The sequence below is a fragment of the Neolamprologus multifasciatus genome, chromosome 23 (genome assembly GCF_963576455.1).
Source record: "Neolamprologus multifasciatus chromosome 23, fNeoMul1.2, whole genome shotgun sequence".
NCBI lineage: Eukaryota > Metazoa > Chordata > Actinopteri > Cichliformes > Cichlidae > Neolamprologus > Neolamprologus multifasciatus.
Genome location: NC_140460.1, coordinates 38,344,503 through 38,367,409, shown reverse-complemented (window position 1 = coordinate 38,367,409; position 22,907 = coordinate 38,344,503). Strand labels below are relative to the sequence as shown.

General features: G+C 43.4%; 2 protein-coding genes across 3 annotated transcripts; one reads left to right on the top strand and one right to left on the bottom strand.

Annotated features, from left to right (window-relative positions):
- Positions 1–5: 5 nt before the first annotated feature.
- atg13 (ATG13 autophagy related 13 homolog (S. cerevisiae)) lies at positions 6–10,044 on the top strand. 2 transcript variants are annotated; one of them, XM_085150324.1, is made up of 18 exons: positions 6–158; positions 1,206–1,286; positions 1,521–1,601; positions 1,707–1,826; positions 2,011–2,057; positions 3,096–3,236; positions 3,336–3,376; positions 4,329–4,425; positions 4,534–4,641; positions 4,972–5,065; positions 5,252–5,350; positions 5,694–5,777; positions 6,565–6,665; positions 6,802–6,943; positions 7,028–7,105; positions 7,220–7,327; positions 8,522–8,650; positions 8,765–10,044. In XM_085150324.1, the coding sequence occupies exons 2-18, from the start codon at positions 1,218–1,220 to the stop codon at positions 8,840–8,842; spliced, it is 1,617 nt and encodes a 538-aa protein (XP_085006450.1). In that variant the 5' UTR covers positions 6–158; positions 1,206–1,217; the 3' UTR covers positions 8,843–10,044. The 2 variants fall into 2 exon arrangements, with proteins under 2 accessions (XP_085006450.1, XP_085006451.1); XM_085150325.1 differs by lacking the exon at positions 5,252–5,350 and having other exon boundaries at positions 7–158.
- Positions 10,045–10,626: 582 nt separating this feature from the next.
- ipo5 (importin 5) lies at positions 10,627–22,188 on the bottom strand. The gene is made up of 26 exons (XM_085150317.1): positions 22,021–22,188; positions 19,819–19,899; positions 17,805–17,997; positions 17,481–17,583; positions 17,296–17,392; positions 17,055–17,159; positions 16,395–16,517; positions 16,187–16,307; positions 16,012–16,099; positions 15,767–15,873; positions 15,519–15,643; positions 15,302–15,391; positions 15,048–15,221; positions 14,739–14,957; positions 14,550–14,633; positions 14,330–14,462; positions 13,877–13,998; positions 13,695–13,791; positions 13,252–13,424; positions 13,060–13,171; positions 12,885–12,940; positions 12,675–12,797; positions 12,371–12,590; positions 12,065–12,293; positions 11,839–11,980; positions 10,627–11,752 (listed from the first exon to the last, which is right to left on the bottom strand). The coding sequence occupies exons 1-26, from the start codon at positions 22,096–22,098 to the stop codon at positions 11,666–11,668; spliced, it is 3,282 nt and encodes a 1,093-aa protein (XP_085006443.1). The 5' UTR covers positions 22,099–22,188; the 3' UTR covers positions 10,627–11,665.
- Positions 22,189–22,907: the final 719 nt, after the last annotated feature.

Below are 22,907 nucleotides of genomic sequence, written 5' to 3'. Positions count from 1 at the left end.
GACATGGAGAAGATAAACAGAAAAGTGGCACAGCAGCTGCTGACGTTGTGTACATCTCAAATGGGCGTATAAAATGTCTGTGTGACACAGCTCTGGGTCTCGCTTGCATTAAACTGGCTTGCATTTATTGAAGCTCCGTTGTTAAGGTCACAGCTAATGTAAGTACTATTGTTTCGCGATTAAGTTAAAGTACGTTATTGAGCTGGGCAGCTAGTGTTAGCTGCAGGCTAACGGCAGCTGCTCCGTGGGTCAGTATCCTCATGCTTCACAGCTTCGGCTTTGCGAACCTTAAACCTTTCGTAGTTGTCCAAAAAAAGACGGTACTGTAGAATTTGAATTTACCATCAGTTGTTGTGTAAAGGGTAATAAGGCTGTCAGGGTTTTTTTTGTTTTCTAACATGACCTCTAACTATAATTTGGACAATTTCAACGTGGAGGCCTAACCTGCTAGCCTGCTTTTATTATTATTATTTTGTAGTCCACTGTTGTTTGGAGGGCTAAGACCACGGTGATAAAGTTTTCCTGTTAATACCTTTTATTTATTACTATATTGTCCACGTTTTTCAGTTAAAAACGCTAAACTGTTGCCAGTGTGGTGAAAAGTGCTTATTTTGTTAAAGTAATTGAGATATTTTCTTAGGAACTGTAGTCCTGAAATGGGGGTTTGTGGCGTGAACCCCCCCCCCCCCCCCAACACGTGGACAATGGGGAGATAATGGGGGTTGAATTCAGCTTTTCCCCAGTGTTTAGGTTTTTCAGTCACTTTTACTTAAACATATGTAATTGCGCATACACATGTATGCACATGAATAGTTTACGTTTTGTTTCTCACTCTTGTTTGGTTGAATGTATACACCATAAATCTGTTTTTAAAAGCTGTAAGAAGGTGTATTTTTGTATTTTACCTTCTTGCAGCTGTTTCTTAGATTTATAGTGCACATATTACTTATTAATTGTTTTATTTGTTGTAATGTAATTTGCACTACTTGTGCAATTTCAGTCTTATCTTTTACTTTCTTTGTTTTTATCATTGTTTTACACGTAAAGGTTTTGCACTCCCACAGTTTAGAGCCCTCACTGTGCTTTTACACTTTTACTGTAACTATCCTCCTTATTTGTTGTAGGCTGTATTATTTTTATTGTGCTATAACACAATAATTTCCCTTGTTGCCTCAATAAGTTTCTATTGATCATCTATCTTGCAGGGTTGTAACAATATGGAGAGTGACCTGAAGCCCCAGGATCAAAAGGACTTAGACAAGTTTATTAAGTTCTTTGCACTTAAGGTGAGACACTAACATAATTTTATCTGTAATTGCAGGTTTCTAATTGGACATTTGAGGCTTCAGAAGTGAATAAATAAATAAACAATGGAAAGCCAGGTTTTTATTAGTGTGGCTCAAAGCACTGGAATTAAATTAATCTTTTCCAGCATACGTCTCTTTCATAACAGTGCCTGTCTATGGATTGTTTCTGTAAAACCAGCTCATTGTTTGAGCAGCCTGTTTGTGTATCTGTAGACTGTCCAGGTGATAGTCCAAGCCAGGCTGGGAGAGAAGATCTGCACTCGCTCGTCATCATCGCCTACTGGATCTGACTGGGTAAAACAACGTAGTCATTCTCTGTCATGATTGTTTGGCTTTCAAGTTAACTGTGGATCTTTTCATGGCATGGATTATGGATATTCAGGTTAATATTCCTTCTAGTTTAATTTGGCCATCAAAGACATCCCAGAGGTTACCCATGAAGCCAAAAAGGCACTGGCTGGCCAGCTTCCAGGCATCGGGCGCTCCATGTGTGTTGAGATCTCTCTGAAGACATCAGAGGTAAAAAAAAAAAAACAAACAAAAAAACCTGCATCCTGTTTTCTTGTTTTGTAAAAACTGGGCTTTGGGATTTATCATTGTTTTACACATTTGCAACACCAGCCAGACCACATCATTAACTAAATATGCAGCTGCTTTAATGTAACTGTGTTCATTAGTTTGTCTTTGCTTTGTCTTCCCTCAGGGGGACTCGATGGAGTTAGAGACTTGGTGCCTGGAGATGAATGAAAAGTGAGTGAATTTTGTTTTTGCTTTAGTAAAAGTCTTCTGTAGGCCATGTGGTTCAGGGTTGCTGATTTTGCTTCTTCATGTTTGCACAGTATCATCCAGCAGGACCACAAATCTTTTAACTATAGTATCTGAATCAGTACTCGTCAGTACTGTTACTGATTCTCTCTGCCAAAACTTAGCTGTCAGACACCCGTACTAAACGTAGAGCTTTGTGAGCATCCAAGTCACGAAGAAGCTCAGAAATACAGTAATAACCAGCAGTTTGAGTAAAATAATTAGTATATAAACAATTGGACATCACCCACTTTAATGGACAATGAGGTCCTACCCTCAAGCCTCAAGCTGAGAATTTTGACCCTCACCTTCTTGGTGTCTTGAAGCTTATTTCATTGTAGGAACTTGTAAATCAGAAGGGAGTTCTCTGTAAGTGTACTCTGGTCTATGGCTCTTTTTTTTTTTTTTTTTTTCCCTAATGAGAACCGTAATTTAGAATAAATGAGTGTCTTGCTGTATTCAGTGAGATGTGAAGTCAGCGATTGAGCCCATAAACACATCAGTAAAGTGGGTCAGTGACGAGTGCCATTAGTTTCCCTTAAACTTCTTTAAAATCAGACTTCTTTTAAAACTAGAAGAGTTGAATGATAATTTGACCTAACTGCTGAAGTGTTTCCGTTTGAAAACTGTGTCTGAACTATCTTGTTTCTGTAGGTGGTAAAGTGAGCCTGTCAGCACCCTGTCAGGTCCACCAGTACTGTACAAAACACTGTTTTAATTTTGGTATTACTCTGTGCACCTGTGCTTTTGAAAGTACAGTCAAATGATCAGTAATGGTCTCCATTCCTCAAGCACCACACTGCTTTATTCATACAAGATAAATTTAGAGAGGGATATCAAAGAAAGGTAGTCGGGGAGAAGCAGACCTGGAAACACGAAAACGAGCTGCCTTGCAGAGATATTTTTATATTCAGTTGGTCTTTATTTAAAATCCCCTTAAGCTGCTGTATTGTAACACATCGCCGTGTTTTCTGTCTGCTGCAGGTGCGATAAGGAAATCAAGGTGTCATATGCAGTCTATAACCGTCTGTCTGTCCTCTTGAAGTCTCTGCTGGCCATCACCAGAGTCACGCCTGCTTATAAACTGTCCAGAAAGCAGGGACACGACTATGTCATACTCTACAGGTGATTTGTCCTCACTTCCAGTGCATCATCTCACTCCTTTTTATCTTGGTGCTGTTTTCAGTCCATTCTTCTAAACTGCGTGTTGCTTCTTCTGTGTAGGATCTACTTCGGAGAGGTCCAGCTGAGTGGATTAGGAGAAGGTAAGTTTAAGACCTGATTTAAGCTTCTGTGAAAAAGCTTTGTAGAGCCTACGACTGTTAAATATTTCTTATATTGAGACAATGATTGCTGTTATTTCTGTGATAAATTCAAAACTGCTTTGACAAAGTAGCTGTAAATGCCCCGGAGGAGTCGATGGTGCTAAACAGGCCATTCACAGTAGTTGTAGACCGCAACCTGACATGTAATGACCCTTTTTCAGACCTTGGATCATGTGATGAGGCACATGATCAATAGTGGGTCAGCGATCCTTTTAAGGGACAACAACATTAGGGCTTCAATACCTGGGACTCGCCACCGTTTGCTCTTAGAACTGAAGAAGCTTCTCGGATGAGAGGTTGAAACGTCTTCAAGAAACTTCAAGTCCAGTCGCTTTTCTTTCCAAGCTCCTTAGATTACCATGACCTGGATGACGACAACCTGACATGTAGTTAAATTTCTAGGGAGGTGTGCGCCAGGTTATGCTGTACTTTCTGTTGTTCAGAGGTGTTTGTGGTTGTGCCATATGTCGCAGTGTTTTCCAACTGAAGCATCACCAATTTATGCTTCTCTGGGAAATCTATGATGAAAACTGACGTGCACTTCCAGAGATATAAGGAACAATAGTCACAGCATCAACATAAGGACTCGTGGTAATTAACACGTAATGCACCCGCACAAGCGTAAAAGTCTGCAGTGACATCAGCCAGTCACATAGGTTGCGATGTGGGCTCTGCAATGGTGTACCACAGAAGTCTATATCAGGCCTAACTCGGCTCCATGACTGACATTTGTTAAATCAATACAGAAACACTGAGCAACACACATCTCTTCATGTTTTCTGCTCCAGTTTGACACAGCAGTTTGATTTGCTTGTACTGTAAACATTTTTTCAAAAGTACTTTCACACTATAGGGCTGGTTTACATTTGCTTATGTTGTGCTTGTTTTTAAGGTTTCCAAACGGTGCGCGTTGGAGTTGTTGGCACCCCTATCGGTACAATCACGCTTTCGTGCGCCTACCGCACCAATCTGGCATTCATGTCTAACAGGTAACCAACAAATCAAAGCCAGAACTGCTGTCCTTCAGAGAAGCTTCTTGTATATTTATTCCAATGGGAAACGCATCTTATGAGCAGTTTAACTGTCCTCCTCTTCAGGCAATTCGAAAGGTCGGCTCCCATCATGGGGATCATCGTGGATCACTTTGTGGATCCTCCCTGCGGCAGCCAGCGTCCGGCAAACATGGGCCATCCCTGCAACTACAGGTAGCTTCGCCACTCAGTCTGGTTTTGTCTCGCACAACTGCAGAGAAGTTTAAATGACCTCCAAGTGCAGAAGTTGAGTAGTCAGATTTAAGGTGATGCAATCCATCATTCTGAGGTCACACTTTATCTCCCTGTCCTTTATGTCCATGAGAGTCGAATCGGTGTATCAGAAGGACAACATACAGTGCCTTAATCTAATACCAGTCTGTGTCATTTGACCTCAGGCTTTCTGTTATCTTTCAGCAATAGAAACAAATGTATACATGTCCGCCATCAGCCTCCAACTTTCCTGCCTCTGCACTCCAACTACAAATATCTCTGTGTGTGCAGGGCTCCCGATGAAGAGGACGGAGGGCAGTTTGCAGGCGTTCAGGACTCACAGGAGGTCTGCGCCACCTCCTTCTCCACCTCCCCTCCCTCTCAGGTTAGCGTACGCTCCCTCGCCCCTCGTCGTCATCTCTTTCTTTAACCTGTGGATTCTTCTCTCCATTTTCACTCCTGTTTTTCATTTCGCTTTCTCTTTTTCTCTCCTTGTCTTTTTTTTCTCTTTTCCTGTTGTCTTGTTGTGCGTTCTATCTCTCTGTGTGTGTGTGCGCCTGCTTTGGCTCAGTGTGTGTGTACGCTGAGCCCGTCTCCCTCTAAACTGCCCAAGCCCCTCCCGCTGGATAGTCTGCAGCTCCCATTGGCTCCTGGACTTGTCACTCACACTGTGAGTCTATACTGACCATTGGCAGGGAGTGTGACTCTTTGTGTTTTTGTGAGACACAACCTGATTCTGCACTGAACAGACCTGTTTTCTCAGACTTAACATTTGCTTTTGGGCGTGTGTTCATCTAATCCTGTTCTTTCCATCTTCTGTTGAAATTTCCACTACTTTGTTCAGTTTGCTGCTGATCACTAGACATGTTTGATCATCCACATCACATGGCACCACCTCAGTAAATCTATCATTGTGACAGCTCAGCATGTCCCTTAAAAGTCACACAGTATATGATAAACCTGAACTCCTCCATGCTTAATCGTTCCTCTTGTGTGTGTCTCTTCCTGTTCAGCTGTACGCCTCCAGGTTATCCTACCAGACGACAGCTCTAGCAGGAGCTGCAGAGTTTTGTCACCCTGCTTCCAATCCAAACCAGGTGATGACGCCATTCACACCATCAGCAGTTAATTACGTTTTATGCCCAGATTTTATTTTTCTCTTCACAAGAACACAATCGGAAGACAGAAACAACAGAACTGAATTAAACAAGAATCACCAGCAGCTACAATGATCTGAAGAAGTGTCAGAAAATAAAGGTTTAAGATTCGAGGCAGCCAAGGAAAGACCTCAAAGTTCAGTAGTTTGTGGTGGAAGAGGTCAGGCATACTTTTTACACTAAACAAAAAGCCGTGTTTTATTTTTAATTTTTGAGCCAGCTGTTGAACAAGAATCTTCCAACTTCCTACATATTTGTAGGTCATAGTAAGAGGACCTTCTTGCTGCAAGGCTATCACCGCAACATTTTAAAACTAGTCTATGATTAAAGTGTTAATAAGTTCATAAAATTAGATCCACATAAAAAGAAAACTGACACTGAAACACTGACTAGAAATAAACATGATTAGAAACGGCAGTGGACTAAGAATCAAACCCTGTGGAACTCCACTTCTGAGGTGATTGCAGGAATACATAAAACGTCCCACTTATGATGAGGACGATGTGATCAGTGACTGTTATAAATAATGATGTTATGGTGGTTTATTCTCATAGTTTGATATTCTGTTTTCCAGAAAGCCTAATGAAGGACTGCAGTTATGATTTCTTCTATTTACTGATTAACATTCTTTTTATTTCCTAATTAGCTTCTTAAATAACTAAACAATGTCCATCATGATTCTTGCTTTTGTCCTCTCATAACCCTGCCATTGCTTTTTCTTCTCTAGGTCTTGCATGCTGGGAAGGAAGGCGGGGCTCTGTTGATGCCTCCTCATGGAGCAGATGTTCATCTGACAGTAGAGCATGCCCCCAACACACCGAGCAGCAGGTGATTGTCCGCTGGCTTTGCATTAACCGCTGAAAACTAACCTATTTTTATTCCCTGAACTCCAGTGTTGGTCCGTAGTTCCGTTAAATCATTTTGAAATTTAAACTTCCTGTCTTGTCCCTCTCTCTCCTCTCAGTGGCGATGATGACGGCTTGTCGCAGAGCGGAGAAGGACGCAAAGAAGAAGGGCGGAGGAGCGTTTCTCCCTCGGACCCTGTGGAGTCGCTCAATGCGTTCACAAGGAAGGTCGGAGCCTTTGTTAATAAACCCAGCACACAGGTACGTCATCTTAAGCTGCTTTTTACACCGATTTTTAGTGTCTCACCCACCACACTGAACCCTGCTCTGTGTGTATCTATGTAGATAACAGCAGCCAGTCTGGACCTGCCATTTGCTGCGTTTGCTCCTCGAGGCCTGGACTCGGAGGAGAATGATCCTATGGTGACTTCAGTGTTATTGTGGATAAAAATAATGCTCCCAAATGTCTTGTCTTGCACAACAAGTACAGTTGAGGTTCACTTTAAGGCTGACACCTTTTCTGCTGTTTGTGTTCAGGTTCACCCTCCAGATTCTCCTCCCTGCCCGTCTCCCCTGCAGGGCAGCCTTCATTCTCAGGGCTCAGAGGGGTCAGGGCAGCAGGACGACTTCGTCATGGTTGATTTTGTATGTTGGTATTTTTGTATGAGAAAAAAAAACAAACAGTGCACAGCTGGGTTCAAACAAACAAAAAAGTCCACTTTAATGTAGGGCTGCCACAAAGGATTATTTTGATAGTCGACTAGTCACCGATTATTTTTGCGATTAGTTGACTAATCAGATCATCATCCATTGGACGTAAAACGTACAGCTTATTGCGCCAGCAGCATCTGCTCTTATATAACTATCATTAGCTTACAGCTTTAAGTGTTTAAGGTGCTAACTAAAAATAAAGACAAGATGATGGTTTATTAAATTTTATTGAAATTTACAGATTGTTTCGGTGAAGTTTAATAAACTCCTTGCTATCTAAAATATAACAGGAAACCGGAGTATATTATCGAGCATCTCACACTTCTGATAATCAGTTGTCTGCTTGACGTTTATTCAGCTTTGTAAAAACTAAAACTTTAATCTCAGCCAAACCGATTTACTCAGGAACAAATAAAATACTAAAAAAAAAAGCCAAACAATAACATTTTTAAGTTATCTAAGTGACTTATATATCATGTTTAACCTGAGTAGCGAAAGACAGCGGTGGGTTTGAAAATGATGTGCCGGGAGTCCGGTGTTGTCACGGCTCTAGTGAGCCTTGCCCCCGGCTAGCTATCGAGCTAGTGGCTAACAGACGTCTCCGAAAACGTCGGAGCGCTTTTGAAAATATGTGGTGTCTTGATAAACTGAGCAGATATTTGAGGTTTACACAGCTACATTCTCGCCTGAAAATGTGCTTAACGTTTATTTTGTGACCCAAAAAGAATAATAAGAGTAATATTAAAACTAACTAGCTGCCGCCATTGTTGGAAACTGAGCAGGGCCGCGCTATGAATTCTGGGACAGAGCTACTTCTTCTTTTTCGGGGTTTAACGGCAGCTGGCATCCTTGTAGATGCAGTGCTGCCATCTTCTGTTTCAGTCCGTTATTACACTCTTAAATCCTACAACTTATTTCTGTGTCTTTTGTGATCTGTTTCTTTTTTTTCCCCCACTGTTTTGTGATGAGCTTCAAACGACGCTTCGACTATTAAATTAGTCGTCGATGATTTTGATAGTCGACGTAATCATGACTAGTCGACTAATCGTGGCAGCCCTACTTTAAAGCAAACAAGATTCCAGGTGTTTTACTATAAAGCTGAAGTGGTTTCTCTTCCTGTCTTCCTAGCGTCCGGCCTTCTCTAAAGACGATTTGCTGCCGATGGATCTGGGCACCTTCTACAGAGAGTTTCAGAATCCTCCACAACTGGCCAGTCTCTCACTTCACATCAGTTCCCAATCGATGGCTGACGACCTGGTAAATACCTTCTTATTTGCAATTGTGTTGACAGCGAAGCTTTTGGCGCCTACACAATTGACAGCACGGAAATGAATCTCAGTAGTCACGTGAGTTTGCGTTCTCCCTCCGCAGGACTCACTGCCGGAGAAGCTGCGCGTCTATGAGAAAAACATAGACGAGTTCGACGCCTTCGTGGACATGCTTCAGTAGGCGAGGAGTGAGGGGGGCGAAGGCTGAAAGTAGAGAAGGACTTCCTGAGGAGACAAAGACAAAGAAATGGACACTGAAAAATGAATGAAAGGGAGAAGCAGACTGGAGGCTCCTCTGGTTGTTTGTCCTGTGAAAATTACTCTGACTTAATCACCGTGTTTCAATGTGAAATTTCCCTCTCCTTCCTGTCAAGTACACTTAACAGCTTGTACATCTTCACTGTAAATACTATGTTATCTCCTGTGACACTGACACACACACCCCTTTGTGGTCCGGTAGGGTTGATCCAACTCAAAGGTCTTCATTTTCTCTGTGGCGTAAATCGGCTCTCGTCTTCAGTGTGTAATCAAATCAGATGATCGTGGCGTTTTCAGTCACTTCAGACAACCACCCACATCCGAGGACAGGCTACCTGCATTCTTGAGAACTGTAGCTCACCGCCGAACACTAAAATCACCTTGCTGATCATATCTGAGCTGAAGCTGACGGATCTACAAGTCGAATGAGTACGTTTCACATTATGAGTTTTCTCTTTAAAGCCAGTCTGGACAAAGAAAGTTGCACATGGCCTTGCAAGAGGATTTCTGTGCTCGGCTTTACAGCGAAGGCGTCCCTCAGCAGGTTTTCCCAGCTGGTCTGGGGATTTAAACTGCCAACTGCAGCATTTGCAAACGTCCCCAGTGGAATGTAAAGTGAATTAACTGCTGTACAGAAAACATTTCCACGCTTCAGTTTGCTTTGCAACAACACTCAGTTGCCAGTTAAACCACGTACTCCTAGCTGAAACTAATACAACATCCCACCCCTGCGATAACATGTCGGTTTTTGTTGAAACTTTACGATCATTTCGAAGGTTGGCAATTGTGAATTGAGGGGAATAATGACCCCCCCAGTTTAATAAAATTGACCACCATCTTAAATCGCAGCCTTGAAAATGACCATGAGGTTTAACCAGCCCCAGTTTAATCAAGAAGTCAACATAACCCGCGTGGATACTGGATTTTATTGCAGGATGTTAGTTTGAGCTTTCCAGTAGCCTGGTGTTTACCGTGCGCTCTTCGACATGCTTATGTTTATTTTGATCTTTCTTTTTTTTGATTTAAAGAGGGTAACATCCATGACCGTTCAGTTTGGTTGAAAGCTTTAAACTTTTCTTTTGGTGTAGATGTCCCAATAAAGCTCTGTACAGACTACATGGAAAACCTGTGACTCGTGTCTTCAGTGGCTGGGATGTTTTACCAGGATCCAGAATTACCCAATAACTCATAATTTAAAAGTTTATATATTTTAAAATAAAAATATATACACGTATAAATAAGTGCGTAATATAATAGATAGACACTTTAAAAAAAATTTAAGGGTAGCAGTTATATCTTGCCATTTCAGTGTAACAGCACCTGTAAACACTGCAAGAATTTGAGTTGTAACAAAGTATCCGGAATTTCCCAGAAGTACAACCTCAAGAGGAACTTTCAAAACCTCTGAGACAAGATGGGGGAGAAAATTTCTTTTTTAAAATTGATTTTATACAGAAACTACTTTCAGCTGTTCCACATGTTTGAACACTTTAAATCCTGGCTGCAAACACGACTTTGGGTTAGAATTGAACTGATAATTTCAGCTTACAGAACATGTTAATCAGGACACCACTGGCAGAACCAACATCTTATGTGTTGCGAAATTAAAGCCAGTTTAGACAACGCTTCAAAATATGCGCGTGTAGACATGTGATGACAGTTTCCCCTGGTTGACTGGAAGTTGCAAGCAGAAAATGAAAAGACCACTTTTTCAGAATTCTCAAATGTAGTTTTATTCTTGGTAGTTTCTGGATTTCCATCACATACCTGCAGGACTGCAAAGGGTCAGAACTGTAAAGTTAAGAGTAAAGTAGTACTTAAACAAATACATTTCATTCTACACTTCATATTTCACCAACGCGCCACAGGCTTTACGGCTGTGACCAACTTCTTAAAGAGCCCCGAGTCGTTATGCTGCTACCTAAAAAGGGCCATTAACCGTTCAAATGCTTCACTTCCTGTGAACAGCCGTCTGGAAGGCTATGGAGGAAAGCTGCTCAAGTCGATATCAACTCTCCCAGACAACGATGACGTAAATTTCCTAACGATGAATATGTTCTAGGGTTAGCCACTTAAACATGCCATTACTTTTGAAAGCTCTGAGCTGCAGTAGTCAGAGGACATTTCCCCCCAGGAAATGCTGGGGTGATGTAACGAGAAAAGAATAAAAATAAAAATACAAAAAAAATAAAATAATAATAATTTCACAGGAGACAGGCAGTGATTGCCCAGTGTGCATTTCCACCTCGTTCAGTTGCTCAGTCCACTAGAATTGTCCTGTCCCCACGTCCCCCCCACTGTAGCTCCTCCTGAGCCCGACTGTCCAATGAGTTTGTGTAGGGCGACTTGGTGATTGAGTCTGGGCGCGACGAGACCGGTCACATGTCTGGGAATGGTTGGGAAAAAAACAACAACATCCGAGTAGAAGACGTGTAACGTGAAGAGACAAAACCTTTTACTCTTATCCCACTCCCGTCAATACAGGTAAAGTCTTTAAAGCAGATGGCCAGAGTCCTCCTTCGTCATTCATATCCAACCTGCTCCAAGTCAGTTGAATGTAGGTGGAGTAATGTAGTTGGTAGGGGGTTGTGGTGGGGGATGGGGTGAAGCCAGCATCCATATGCACTACAGATCAGAGCAGGAGGAAGAAGAGGGAGTGTTTGGAGGTTCAGGAGTTCAACTTTTCTTAATGGGCTTGATTTTTAATTTTTAAAGAGAAGGGAGGTGACGGAGGCGGGGTTCAGGCTCAGGCAGTACTCAGGAGGTCCTGTATGGCTTTCTGCTGCGTCTCGTTGAGTGTCGATATGCACTGTGTCCACAATCCTGCTGAGGTCTGGAAGACATGACAAGAATGGGTAATCTGCAAAGCATTTAAACATCAAGTAGATTTCAGGGCTGTGTCGACATTTCTGGGCTTACCTGCACTTGACGGATCACGTTAGCGAGCCGCTTGCTGCACGCGTCTTCGCTCTTGATAGATTCATTTGAGACTCCGTCGGCTATGATGAAGAAAATTTTAGGAAGATTTGCGTTCTCTGGTCCGAGGACAATCGGGTTGTTGCTGTGGAGAAAGGATTGAGAGGTCAGGTGTGCAGGGCGGAGGGGGTTCATAGACAGTCAGGAAAATGAAGTCTCGGTACCCTACCTCTCAATGAGGTCACAGAGGAAGTCAAAAGTGTGGACCGCCTCCTCTTTGTCCTCTTTGAGCGGTAGCCAGCTGAGCCAGTGGGGAAGGACCTCGTTAACGTTGACACACTCTGGTCGGAACCTCATGAGCTTTCCCACAGCAGAGACGCAGTTCTCTGTAGCGTTGACGTTTTCCTTTGAGCGCGAGTCAGCTGCCTGGATGACTCTGACCAGCAGAGGGAGGGCCTCTGTGACGAAGAGCACATCATGTAGGTGTCGCTAAGCAACTGAACTGCCAGCAGGTAAAGTAAAGACCAGGTCATACCTGTGCAGAAGGGGCGGTAGTTCTCGCCTCCGAACTGAGCCATGACGCCGACGCCGTAGGCAGCTGCCTGCCGGACCTCGGGGCTCGTGTCGCAGAGTGACTGGATCATCGGCCGCAAGAAATATTCTGCGTATTTGAACGAGGAGGGGCTGCAGTGCTCCACCACATCGTCAAAGATGCACAGACCCCACTGTCTGTCAGCCCAGGGCCTGTTAGGACACTGAAGACAAGTGAGACAGTTAGTAGTATTCATTTCCCGTTTCCATGTACATACGATACTAAACAGTGCTCAGCAATCACTCACTATTAGCTGGACAATGAGCTGCAGCAGCTGCTCAAACCAGGGCAGCACCTTCTCTTTGTAACTGCTGAACACCGAGTGCAGGATGTCAGATACTTTGGTCAGAATGTACACATCGTTCTCATCCTGGGAGAAGACAAACACCATGATGGCTTGGAGTTTCTTGCATCATCATCATTTTTGAAGGTTAACACACAAAGCAAAAATATTTACCTCATCTTGTAGCGTTTCCTCTACCTGCTCATCATAATCTTCATCCTGTCTCTTAGCTGGATAACACAATGAAGTACGTGTTAGGATTTTGCACCAGCATTTAAAATAATCATGCCCTCGTATTTGTGACGCATCATTTGTCATGGGTAAAATATTTGTGTTTCTGAAGTCTCACCCTGCCTGAGCTCCTGGTTCTTAAAGTGCTCCTCCAGCTTCCCCTTCAGGATGCCGCCCAGCTCCTCGAAATGCTCGCTGTTCAGACAGCCGTCTCCCATCAGCTCTATGCACTTTAACAAACACACTTTTGTCAGTGCACAAATCAACATGGCTCACGGGGAGAGAAGAGAAAAGCCCAAAATGTAGCTACCTTGGCAAACGAATGCATGATTTCCGACAGGACATCCGAGTCTGGCTCTGTGCCGATGGCCTTGATGAGGGCGTCGCACATGAAGTGCCACATCTGGGTGAGGTATTCTGGTCCTCGAACCCGGGCACACTCGAGCAGCAGGGGCATGGACTCAGCTGCTGCCACCCGCACACGTGAGACAGTTAAGGCCAACGTCACCTGTATTTTCACTTAATCTGAACAGTGGAACCATCAGAGACGTTCACGCTGAAGTCTTTAATCTGATCGTGCTGCCTCCTCCTGAATGTTTGAATCCAGCTAAACTATTTTAAAGGTTGAACCCCCCCCCCCCCCAAAAAAAAAAATCATGCAGCACTGAGTGCTCTGGAAGAATAGGAAATTGCTATACAAGAATCAGACCATTCAATTATACTGCAGTTCAAAATGTCATAACAAGAGGATATCATCATGAAAGTAGAACTTGAGCAGAGGAACCATGAGTTTCACCACCTGCTCGGTGTACTCAACAAAACCTTCCTTCAGCTCTTTGGCATAACACACCTGAGAAAAAGAAAGAAGAGGAAGAGTGAGTGATGACCACATCCACAGCTTCTCAGGACAGTCTTGAGTCTCATTTTCTTCTCACCAGCATCTGACAGGCAGTGGCCTTCTCCTCCAGGCCAGCTGTCTTGATTCCAAAACTCTGCTGGTCTCCCAGGTTGACAAACTCCCAGCCATCATCCTCTGATATGTTCTCCATGTCCTGGGCTTTAAAAGAAGAAAAGTGAAAGTTTAAGTGAATCCTTTACATTACACATACAAGAATCACATACAGAAGTCCCAGCAGGCAGCACATTACTGCAATATTAAATATGAACACGTGACAGTGAGCAGATATTCTTCAGAGAGATTTGTGACTATTAATCTACTGATTCGTTGCAATGTGGGTAAAGGTACATGGCTGCAGCTTTTATTCACCACTGGATTGATCAGGTTTAAAGCGTGCTTTGGTATCTGCTCATTTGAATGCCTGCAGACTTATAGAACAAACTGGACTCTCATCAGAAGTCAGTGCAGGCGGCAGCTGCCTGTTACTTACTGTCAAGCAGGGCCACCTCAGGCTTGATGGAGGCAGTCTTCATCAGGGGGCCCATCACCACCGGCAGATACTGCTGGAACTCCTTCCCCAGAATCTTGCACATTCTCGCCCAGGCTGAGATCATGTAGGAGATCTAAACCGAGAACAAACCATAGCAGCTGACTGAGCGTGACCACCACCTTGAACTAGATCGTTTTAAGTTTTGTTCAAGCCGTCCTACCTGGGGATCATCATCCTCCAGATCGTTGAAGTCAGTCTGGGTCTTGAGGAGCAGCTGCATGACAGCCGATGCATCTGGCATGAACTAGAAGAGCAGAGAGAAAGAATATGAGGGTTAAAGCTTAATTTAAAGGGAATAACCTTGAATTAGGATCTTGACACATGGTATGCTTTGATGGTCAAAGTATACCTTCTCCTTGCCGACAGCCAGGCCGATGAGACTGATGCACTCTATGGTCTTGCCGCGCAGCAGCCGGAGCTCCTTCTGCACGGCGTTTTCTACAATGTGTTTGAGCGAGGGCATGAACATGTCGTAATATGGCACAAACTTCTCCTCTGCGGTGTCGGCCACTGAGGCGATGGAAGTCACCACCTGCTCCAGCACCAGCTTCGTGCCCTTCTGGATCAGCTGAAGGTTGAAGAAATGATTTGTATGAGACCAACCACACACACACACTGACTTTGTGAATGCACGGTCTCCTCGAACACTTTACTGTACCTCCTGCAGCTTGGCAACCATGATGACATGAAGGTGCTGCACCAAGTTGTCCAGATAAAGGATAAGCAGCGATTTAGGACAGTCCTCTGTAAAGTTTATGAGGGCGGCGGCGGCATGGGCCTGCACCCGAGGGTTACTCTGGTCCTCCATGGTCTGCAGCAGGGCTGAGATCACCTAAACGAACAAACAAACTGTCTTTGTAGCCATGAAGAAAATGAAAGTGCTGGCACAGCTGTTTAAGTCACTTAAGATACCTTATCATGGAATTTCTTTTGGAAGGTGGGGGCAAAGTCTGTGGCCATTTGTCCAATAGCATTGCAGGCAGCATACCGCACCCTTGGGTGCTAGGAAGGAAAAAGGAGCAAATGATTAAGAAATGGGAAATGATGCGACTAAACATTGACCAACTAACCATTAAGACAGTTAAGTAAACTCAGTGCCACTTTTATACGACGGCTGCCGTTTCCTTACAGGGTCGGAGCAGAACAGGAGGACAAAGCTGACGATCTCTTGGAGGATGGCCTCCATCTGCTGGTGGCAGCCCTCACCGATGGCCGACAGCGCCATTAGCCCAGCATGGCGATACTTCCAGTCAGCTAGCAGGAAACACAAATTTAAGCACTTTAGTACCCAAGCAGCTGTTAAGTTTGCTGTATGAAAACAGATGGTAGCTTAATTAAAGTTAAATCAGTGCTGCAGTAATGTGCAGCTTTACTTACGATTCTGCAGCATCTGCATGATATGCTGTTTGATCATGGGGAGAATGATCTTCCCTCCCAGACCACAGGCGATTCGATCGAGCGCGCTCTCCCCAGCCACAGCGTTACTGGTGAAGCACAAGAAACATCCAGGAACTTATGGACATGCACACATGTACTGAACTTCAGAGTACTTTAAGAAGTAGGGGATGCAGATGCTGTACCGACACTCAAAGATGGAAATATATTAGTGCATCAGGACGTACCTGTCAAAGTCTTCATCTTCCAGCTCATCGGCCATCGCCCACTCATCATCATCCTCGAGATCCACCATCATAGCCAGCATCTGAGGCACTAATAAACACACAGACTTCTATCAAAACTACTCCACTCATCTTATTTGGGCACATCATTAAAGAGGCTGCTAAATCAAACTCTTACCACTCTGTGCTACAATGGCCGTGTGTTTTCTTAGCATGGCCGCCGCCGTCTCTGATAACGTGACGATGACTTCCAATGCCAGCTGCCGTTGCATATTTGTAAGGTTGGTATCAGCGCACAGCTGAGGAGACAGGACAATTGCACATGAAATGCCTCGAGTCTTGATCAGTGGTAAAGAGAGATTCACTATTTAGAGGTTGCAGCTTACCCTCAGACAGAGCTGCAGTGTTTCCTCCAAGTTGGGTCTCAAGTATTTGGGTGCTGTGTCTGCAATTTCCACCAGAGACTTGAGCACAGAGTCATCTCCCTGGTAGCATGACTCATTCACTGCCTGATGGGCAAATCAAACAAACAGGTAGGTTTGTAATGCAAATATATTCAACAGGTGTGGCAAAGTTAATGCCACATTCTGAAGTCCTGACTTCCTTTCCCACCTTTATGAGTCAAACACAAAATATGCTACTGCAATAGAAGATCTGCTACAAGATCCAAGATGTCCAATATTTCATAATGATGCTGCATTATTATAACCTGCAGGAACAAAAGCTACCAAACACTTGCATGTGTATTTGCTTTCACATGACTTCAATAACTTCTCAATGCAGAGACTGTCATCAGAATCGATCATAACAGTATGAAAACATTATGTCACTCCAAGTAAGCAGTAGAGCATTTACTTTGAAGTTCCAGCCTCCATTTGCAGATATCTGACATTAAACTTTAATTAATAGAGCTTAAATGACTGATGCTCTTAGTGCTCAGAAGCCATTACCGGTGCAAAAACATAAGTACTGACAGGTCCCATATCTACAGTACAAAGTGATCCGGTCTGAAAATCACACAAACACACCAATGTGTTGTAGCTTACCTGCAGGATTCCCGGCAGGAGATCAGCAAAGTGTTTCAGCAGAGCTGTGTTGCTTTCATTGGACAGAACAAAAGATGCTGCAGCCCGAGCTGCCAGGGTACGAATCTGTGAGATGAATTTAAATAAATAAAAGCAGCTAAGAAAGGGAACTGAGAGGCGTGTGATATGAAAGAAAGATCCACACATAGTTAAATGACATCGCGTTTCAGCTACCAGGCCACGCCCCATCCTAAAACCTTACCTGTGGGTTTGCCTGGTCCTGCATGCACTGAACAAGCATGCGCTTGATAACCTCCATATAATGCTGCTGCTGGTTGCCAAAGATTCCTGGAAAGTTCCTAGAAAGATATCATTGGAAGACATCAGTCAGCCATCAGTGCATCCGCCTGAGTAAGAGTTTGAATTCATCATGCAACAGGAGCTCACCAGAATATGTGCAAGGCAGCTTCTCGGAGGCCGACATTCTCAGCGTTGACAGAATCGAACAGAAATTTGAGCACCTCTGGCCACTGGTTATTCCCATCGTCATCTACATTACACAAAAACACCAAACGTTCCTCAGTAATTTCCACTTTGAATGTTATTTGATCAACATCTGAGAATTTCATTAATGACCCATGAGAATGTTTGCCCATTATTCCTGCATAACATGGGAAATACTGAGTCATGGCTTATCCTCAGTGTTTAATCAACAGCCACCAGAACAGAGTGAGAGAGAGAAAATAAATAAATAAAAATAATAATAATCACCGATCAGGTTCCGGGACAGCTCGGCTGCAATGTCGCAGATCTTCTTGCGGATGGTTGGGGAGGTCTCTTGTTGGATGCCCGTCAGCAGCTCTGTCTTGATGACTGTCTGCATCTCCACGGTCAGGCCTGGGTAGATCTCCTCAAAAGAGGAAGACAGCAGCCGCCGCAGCAGCACTGCCGCCATCTGTTTGACCTGTGGGGGCAAAAAAAATTAAATACAATGCTGCTTTCAACATGACGTCATACTAGGGCTGGGCGATATGGCCTAAAATTCATATCGCGATATAATTTGAAGCATGTGCGGTAACGATATATTCTTTTCTTCTGTATAACGTATTTTCCACACTATAAGGCACACTTAAAATCCTTTAATTTTCTCAAAAATCAAGAGTGTGCCTTATGTATGAATTCTGGTTATGACCTCGAACCGATTTGGGCTGCAGAAATCTGTTAAAAATGTTTTAGTACAACTTTGGTAAGCCGCACTGCTTGATGGATTGTCAGAGCATTACGGCTGCCGTAGTGAGGAGCTTCGCGGAGTAATCTGGGTCCCAAACTCTGTTCCCTTCAGCTCCCAAAGTCAAACGAATACTGAGAGTTAAAAACGGTCTAAATTCTTTCATCTTCAATTAAATCATCAGCGTTGCTGCTTTACCAGGTGTAACAATTAAGTTTAACATCCATGAAAACAGAATTTATTACATTTAACGGAGTTAGAAGTTAACAGGAAGTTAGCTCGCTAGTTTATACCTAAACATGTTGTGCTACGTGATTGCTAGCGACACAGCTATGTTAGCATAACATTAGCACAGTGAAGCTGGAGGATGCACGCCAACCTTTTTCCACTCATTAAAAGTTAACGTGAGGGATTCTGGTGGTCAGGGACAAATGCAATCACATAGCAGGATGCTGTACACGGGCCTTTTTCAGTTTAGTTGGGCAGTTGGCTTACTGGACCAGCTAGTTTGATAGTTTATGCTCTCTCATCAACAAGTGTTGTGAAACAAATCGTTTCCTTCTGCAAAAACATGTTACGTGTTTGGTAAACCAAAACCTTTAGTGTGAGTGGTCATTAAGGGGGATAAAAAATAAAACCAGACCGAGTGTCTTAGAATGGCAGAGTCACTCTCCCTGGGCCAAGCACCTCTCTGCCTGCTCCCATTTCAAGCCTCTAAAAATATCAGCCTTGAGGTAAAGTAAAGCACAGGAAGCATGAGGGCCCAAGCAGCTGGTGGATTCAGAGTAAACATGACTGCCTGAATGCCAGAACTGTGACTCACAACAAGCCGTAGTCAGGCAGCGTCGAGGCCTCACATGTGATAGCCGGACTACATACTTGAAATGCCAGCAATGTTGCACCTTTTAGAGATAAAAGGTATTGCAGGCTTCAGTGTCACGCATTGCATCACTCTTTCCCATGTGTACTGCTGTCTGAATGGGTGACAATTACTACACTCAGTATAATGAAAAGTATCCCTTTGACAAGATTATGAGGAGCTTATTTAAAAAAAAAAAAAAAAAAAAAAAAACACTGCTAGAATATTTGGATTTAATATTTCACCATCCTTTTATTAGATTCTGACAGAGAGGCTGGAGCGCATCCCTGATTACTTTGGATGATGTTTTTCCAAGTTATTGTATGTATTAAAACCCACTCAGTACATTATTCATATATGGCAAAAATGCACGTCATCCATTTATTTAGCATGTAATGTCTCATATGAACTGTGACACAGCACCTGAAAAACCCACGGAGATGTGAACGAGTGAAAAACAAATTTCATACACAACATTTGTTGACAACTTAAGATTTTAAAGGTGAAAGAATTACGTCAACTTTGTCTGACCTTTGGCCTAAATTTTGGGTGTGTCAAGACTTCATTGAGCACAATACAGCAGATCATAAATGTCTCAGATGGGCTCTTAAGTGGCCAAGTTTTTGCAGTCCCCCTGCTTCAGGCTGAAAGAATTCACCATGTCATGCCACAGACATGTTCACAATCCGTGTACAAACCTCCTCTGCAGCAGACGCATCTCTGACAGCTTGTAGCAAGAATGTGATCTTATTCTGGCCTGGAATATTGTCGTAGGTCTCCTGAAAAGAAAATGAAAACACTGCGGTTAGGATCAGACAGGCCATGCACAACATGAATTTCTACTGCTAATACAGCATCATGTTCCCTTTACTGCAGTTAAAGAAACACGCCTCCCCCCCAAAAAAAACCAAAACCAAAACACTCAAGCTTAAACAGATGCGGTGGTCAAAATAATAAGGACTGTCCAGTGAGGTCATATCAGGGATTTCCTGAAATATAAGGGCAGGACTTCCCATTTTTACCGAGGGTTAAGCTACAGAAGCATGAATATATTTTCCTTATAAAAATAGTAAAAAACAACAACAAAAAAACAGAAAAATACATAGACATCTGTCAGGTAAGGTAACACACTCTGCCTCAACTCACATTGTGTTTCTTTGCATAATCACACCCCAAATGTCCAGTTCTGAGCCAGGAAAAACCCTGTACATCACTGATATTTGCTATAAAGATAATCAGTATTTTAATGAGCAGTAAAAGTGTGACATTTGTGCAAGTGTACTGAATATGTATATAAACTGAACATGAGCCCTAATGGGCTCATACACAAGAGCCACCCATTTATTTTACCACTGTTATGCTGGTTTACCCAAGTTAAATGAGACTCCACAGGGATACAGTGAAACCTCTGGTGTGCGCTCTGGTAAAAGTCACTATGTGCATGTAGTTTCAGCATCCCCATCATGTGGAAGGATCGAGTACAAACTCTTAACACAACTGCACAGGAGAGCCACCTTCAATGATTCCCGAGCTGACAAAACGAGACAGGGAGGAGCACAGATGTGCCAACGGCTGGGCTGAAATCAAATCCCAAACAATTAGAATCAGAATGACCAAGCGCTCAGGTTGAGCAACCCTTGAATTACCTGCAAATCAATCTGCAAAGTCCACTCCTCTTATAACCTGACTTGAACTACTGCACTAATCCATTTGTCCACCTAAAGCCTAAATGAATTTGGTTGCCACACAAATTCAAATGCACTTCATGGCTTCTCACAATACCACCACTTGGATGAAGCAGTGATGGGATTAACTACAAAAAAAAAAAAAAAAGGTGACTAACTGTATCTTTCAACTGTTAAAATGTGAGTTTAGGTCCCATACAGGTGGATCAATTCCTATTATGTGAGTAAAACAGAACGGGAGGAGTTCCTATAAAGGATGAATTCCAATGAGCTTAGCATCCCGGCAGACAGTCTGAGTTCATCAAAGAAAAACGCTGACTGGTAGATAGAGGTGGTGTGTGATAAGATTCAACCACCTCATCCAAAAGTCGGGGTGCCGGAGAGGGAGGGGGACGCTGGTAACAATGCTCTGCGGCGACAAGAGGCTAATAATGGTGGTTGTGAGGGGGGAGAGTGAATAGGCGAGCTAGACACAGCCTAAACAAATCCTCTGAGAGAAACTAATCCGGGGAGACGAGCCTAGCTACTGACGTGTCTGAAACTGAGATGATCAGCTTCACGAAGGGAAACACGGCAGCTAGTTTAAAACTGTCTGGTTAAGACTTGACTTTTAGTTAACACGACCGGAGGCCATTGCATAAGTACTCGCCCCTTTGAATGAACTACCTCACCATCTACAGCCTATCCCTTTGATGGTTTGTTTATCACCGCAGCAGTAACTCAGCATATGTGCCACGTTCAGTCTCAATATTCCGCTTTAATATTTTAGCAAGCCAATGTGCTGAGCCCTAGCGTGCTAGCTAACAAACCTAGCAGCACTGTGGGTAGCCCATTAGCTTGCTGCTACTTCCTGTACTCTACAGGCGCCACTGTCAGCTGGAGGTTTGGAGGCTGGTTCCGACAAACGGGTCCGTTTACTATTTACCGAACAGCCCGAGCTTTGCCGAGACACGTAAGGCTACATGGTGTCACGACAGCGCTGGTATCTGTGACATCGAAATTATGTCCACGTATAACTACGCAACATGGTGGTAGTTAGCGTTAGCTGACTAGTACTCGGCTTCACAGCGCACGTGGGCTACCGAGCTTGACGTGAGAGCCTGCGCGCGGCCAGGCTGGACAGCTAAGTGGTTAGCTTCTGCTAACTTGGCCACACGACTTCCAGCATTCGCCGAACTTGTCAGCCACTAAAAACTGTTTTTTTCCTCTTCTTACCTCTGCCTGTTTCCTGACGTTGTTGTCAGGGCTCATCAAGTTACCCAGCAAGAGGTAGAACTGCTGCTGTTCCGCCATTGCAGTGAGATCCAAAAAGAGCAGCCGGGTGGAGGAGCGGCGAAATGAACCCGGCAGACCCTGCCTCGGTCACACAATGCTGCTAGCGTCTTATTGGCTAGCTTTATCGACCTTACTCAGGGGTCATTGGATCGAAGACCTTAGGCATGCGCTCGCCATTGGCTGGCACGCACTCTCTGTGTCTATTGGTTGAAATCGACACAGGGAACGTGAATGCGTTGTTTCTATTAGCTACCGGTGAATTACTAAAGCGCGGGAGTTTATTACGTCATGGCTAAGAAAATAGAAACAATCAGAGCAACAGTTCATCAACACGTTATCACAGCTAAAAAAGCAAACAGGTTTACTCAGTTGGATATACTAAAAACTGCGATTAGATAGGACTGAACGATGAATATATTCTCCTTTATTTTCTAAATAACAAGATTGAAGTAGAGCTTTGAGTGAAGACTTTAGAAATGGCATGATTTGGTAATTTTACAAAAGAAATTGAACTTAATGCTTCCTCAGTCACTGCATATTGTTAGACTTAACCATATGAAGCCAAATGCATCATAGTTCATACAGGATTTTTTGAGACCTGTGGATAATCCATATGATTTTTTTCTTCTTCACGAAAACCTAAATAAATTGCACAACAATGCCAGATGCAGATTATAACTCATAAATGCAAAGTAATATTTAATTCATTTTTTTATTAGTCAGAAGGTTCAAGGAACAGTCCAGTTTTTTTTAAATACCATAAATAAATAAATAATTTTCTGGCAATAATTTTATGGTTCAGGCTTTATTTATTACGTTGTAATTTC

Bases quoted from the DNA above. Each gene is read 5' to 3' on its own strand.
- atg13 (XM_085150324.1), top strand. From the start codon at position 1,218: ATGGAGAGTGACCTGAAGCCCCAGGATCAAAAGGACTTAGACAAGTTT. The intron at 3,237-3,335 runs GTGATTTGTCCT...TCTTCTGTGTAG, and splicing joins GACTATGTCATACTCTACAG to GATCTACTTCGGAGAGGTCC. The intron at 5,351-5,693 runs GTGAGTCTATAC...CTTCCTGTTCAG, and splicing joins CTGGACTTGTCACTCACACT to CTGTACGCCTCCAGGTTATC.
- ipo5 (XM_085150317.1), bottom strand. From the start codon at position 22,098: ATGGCGGAACAGCAGCAGTTCTACCTCTTGCTGGGTAACTTGATGAGC. The intron at 13,999-14,329 runs GTAAGTAACAGG...CTTCTTTTAAAG, and splicing joins TGAGGTGGCCCTGCTTGACA to CCCAGGACATGGAGAACATA. The intron at 13,425-13,694 runs ATATCCTCTTGT...TAACTGTCTCAC, and splicing joins CAAGTTCTACTTTCATGATG to GTGTGCGGGTGGCAGCAGCT.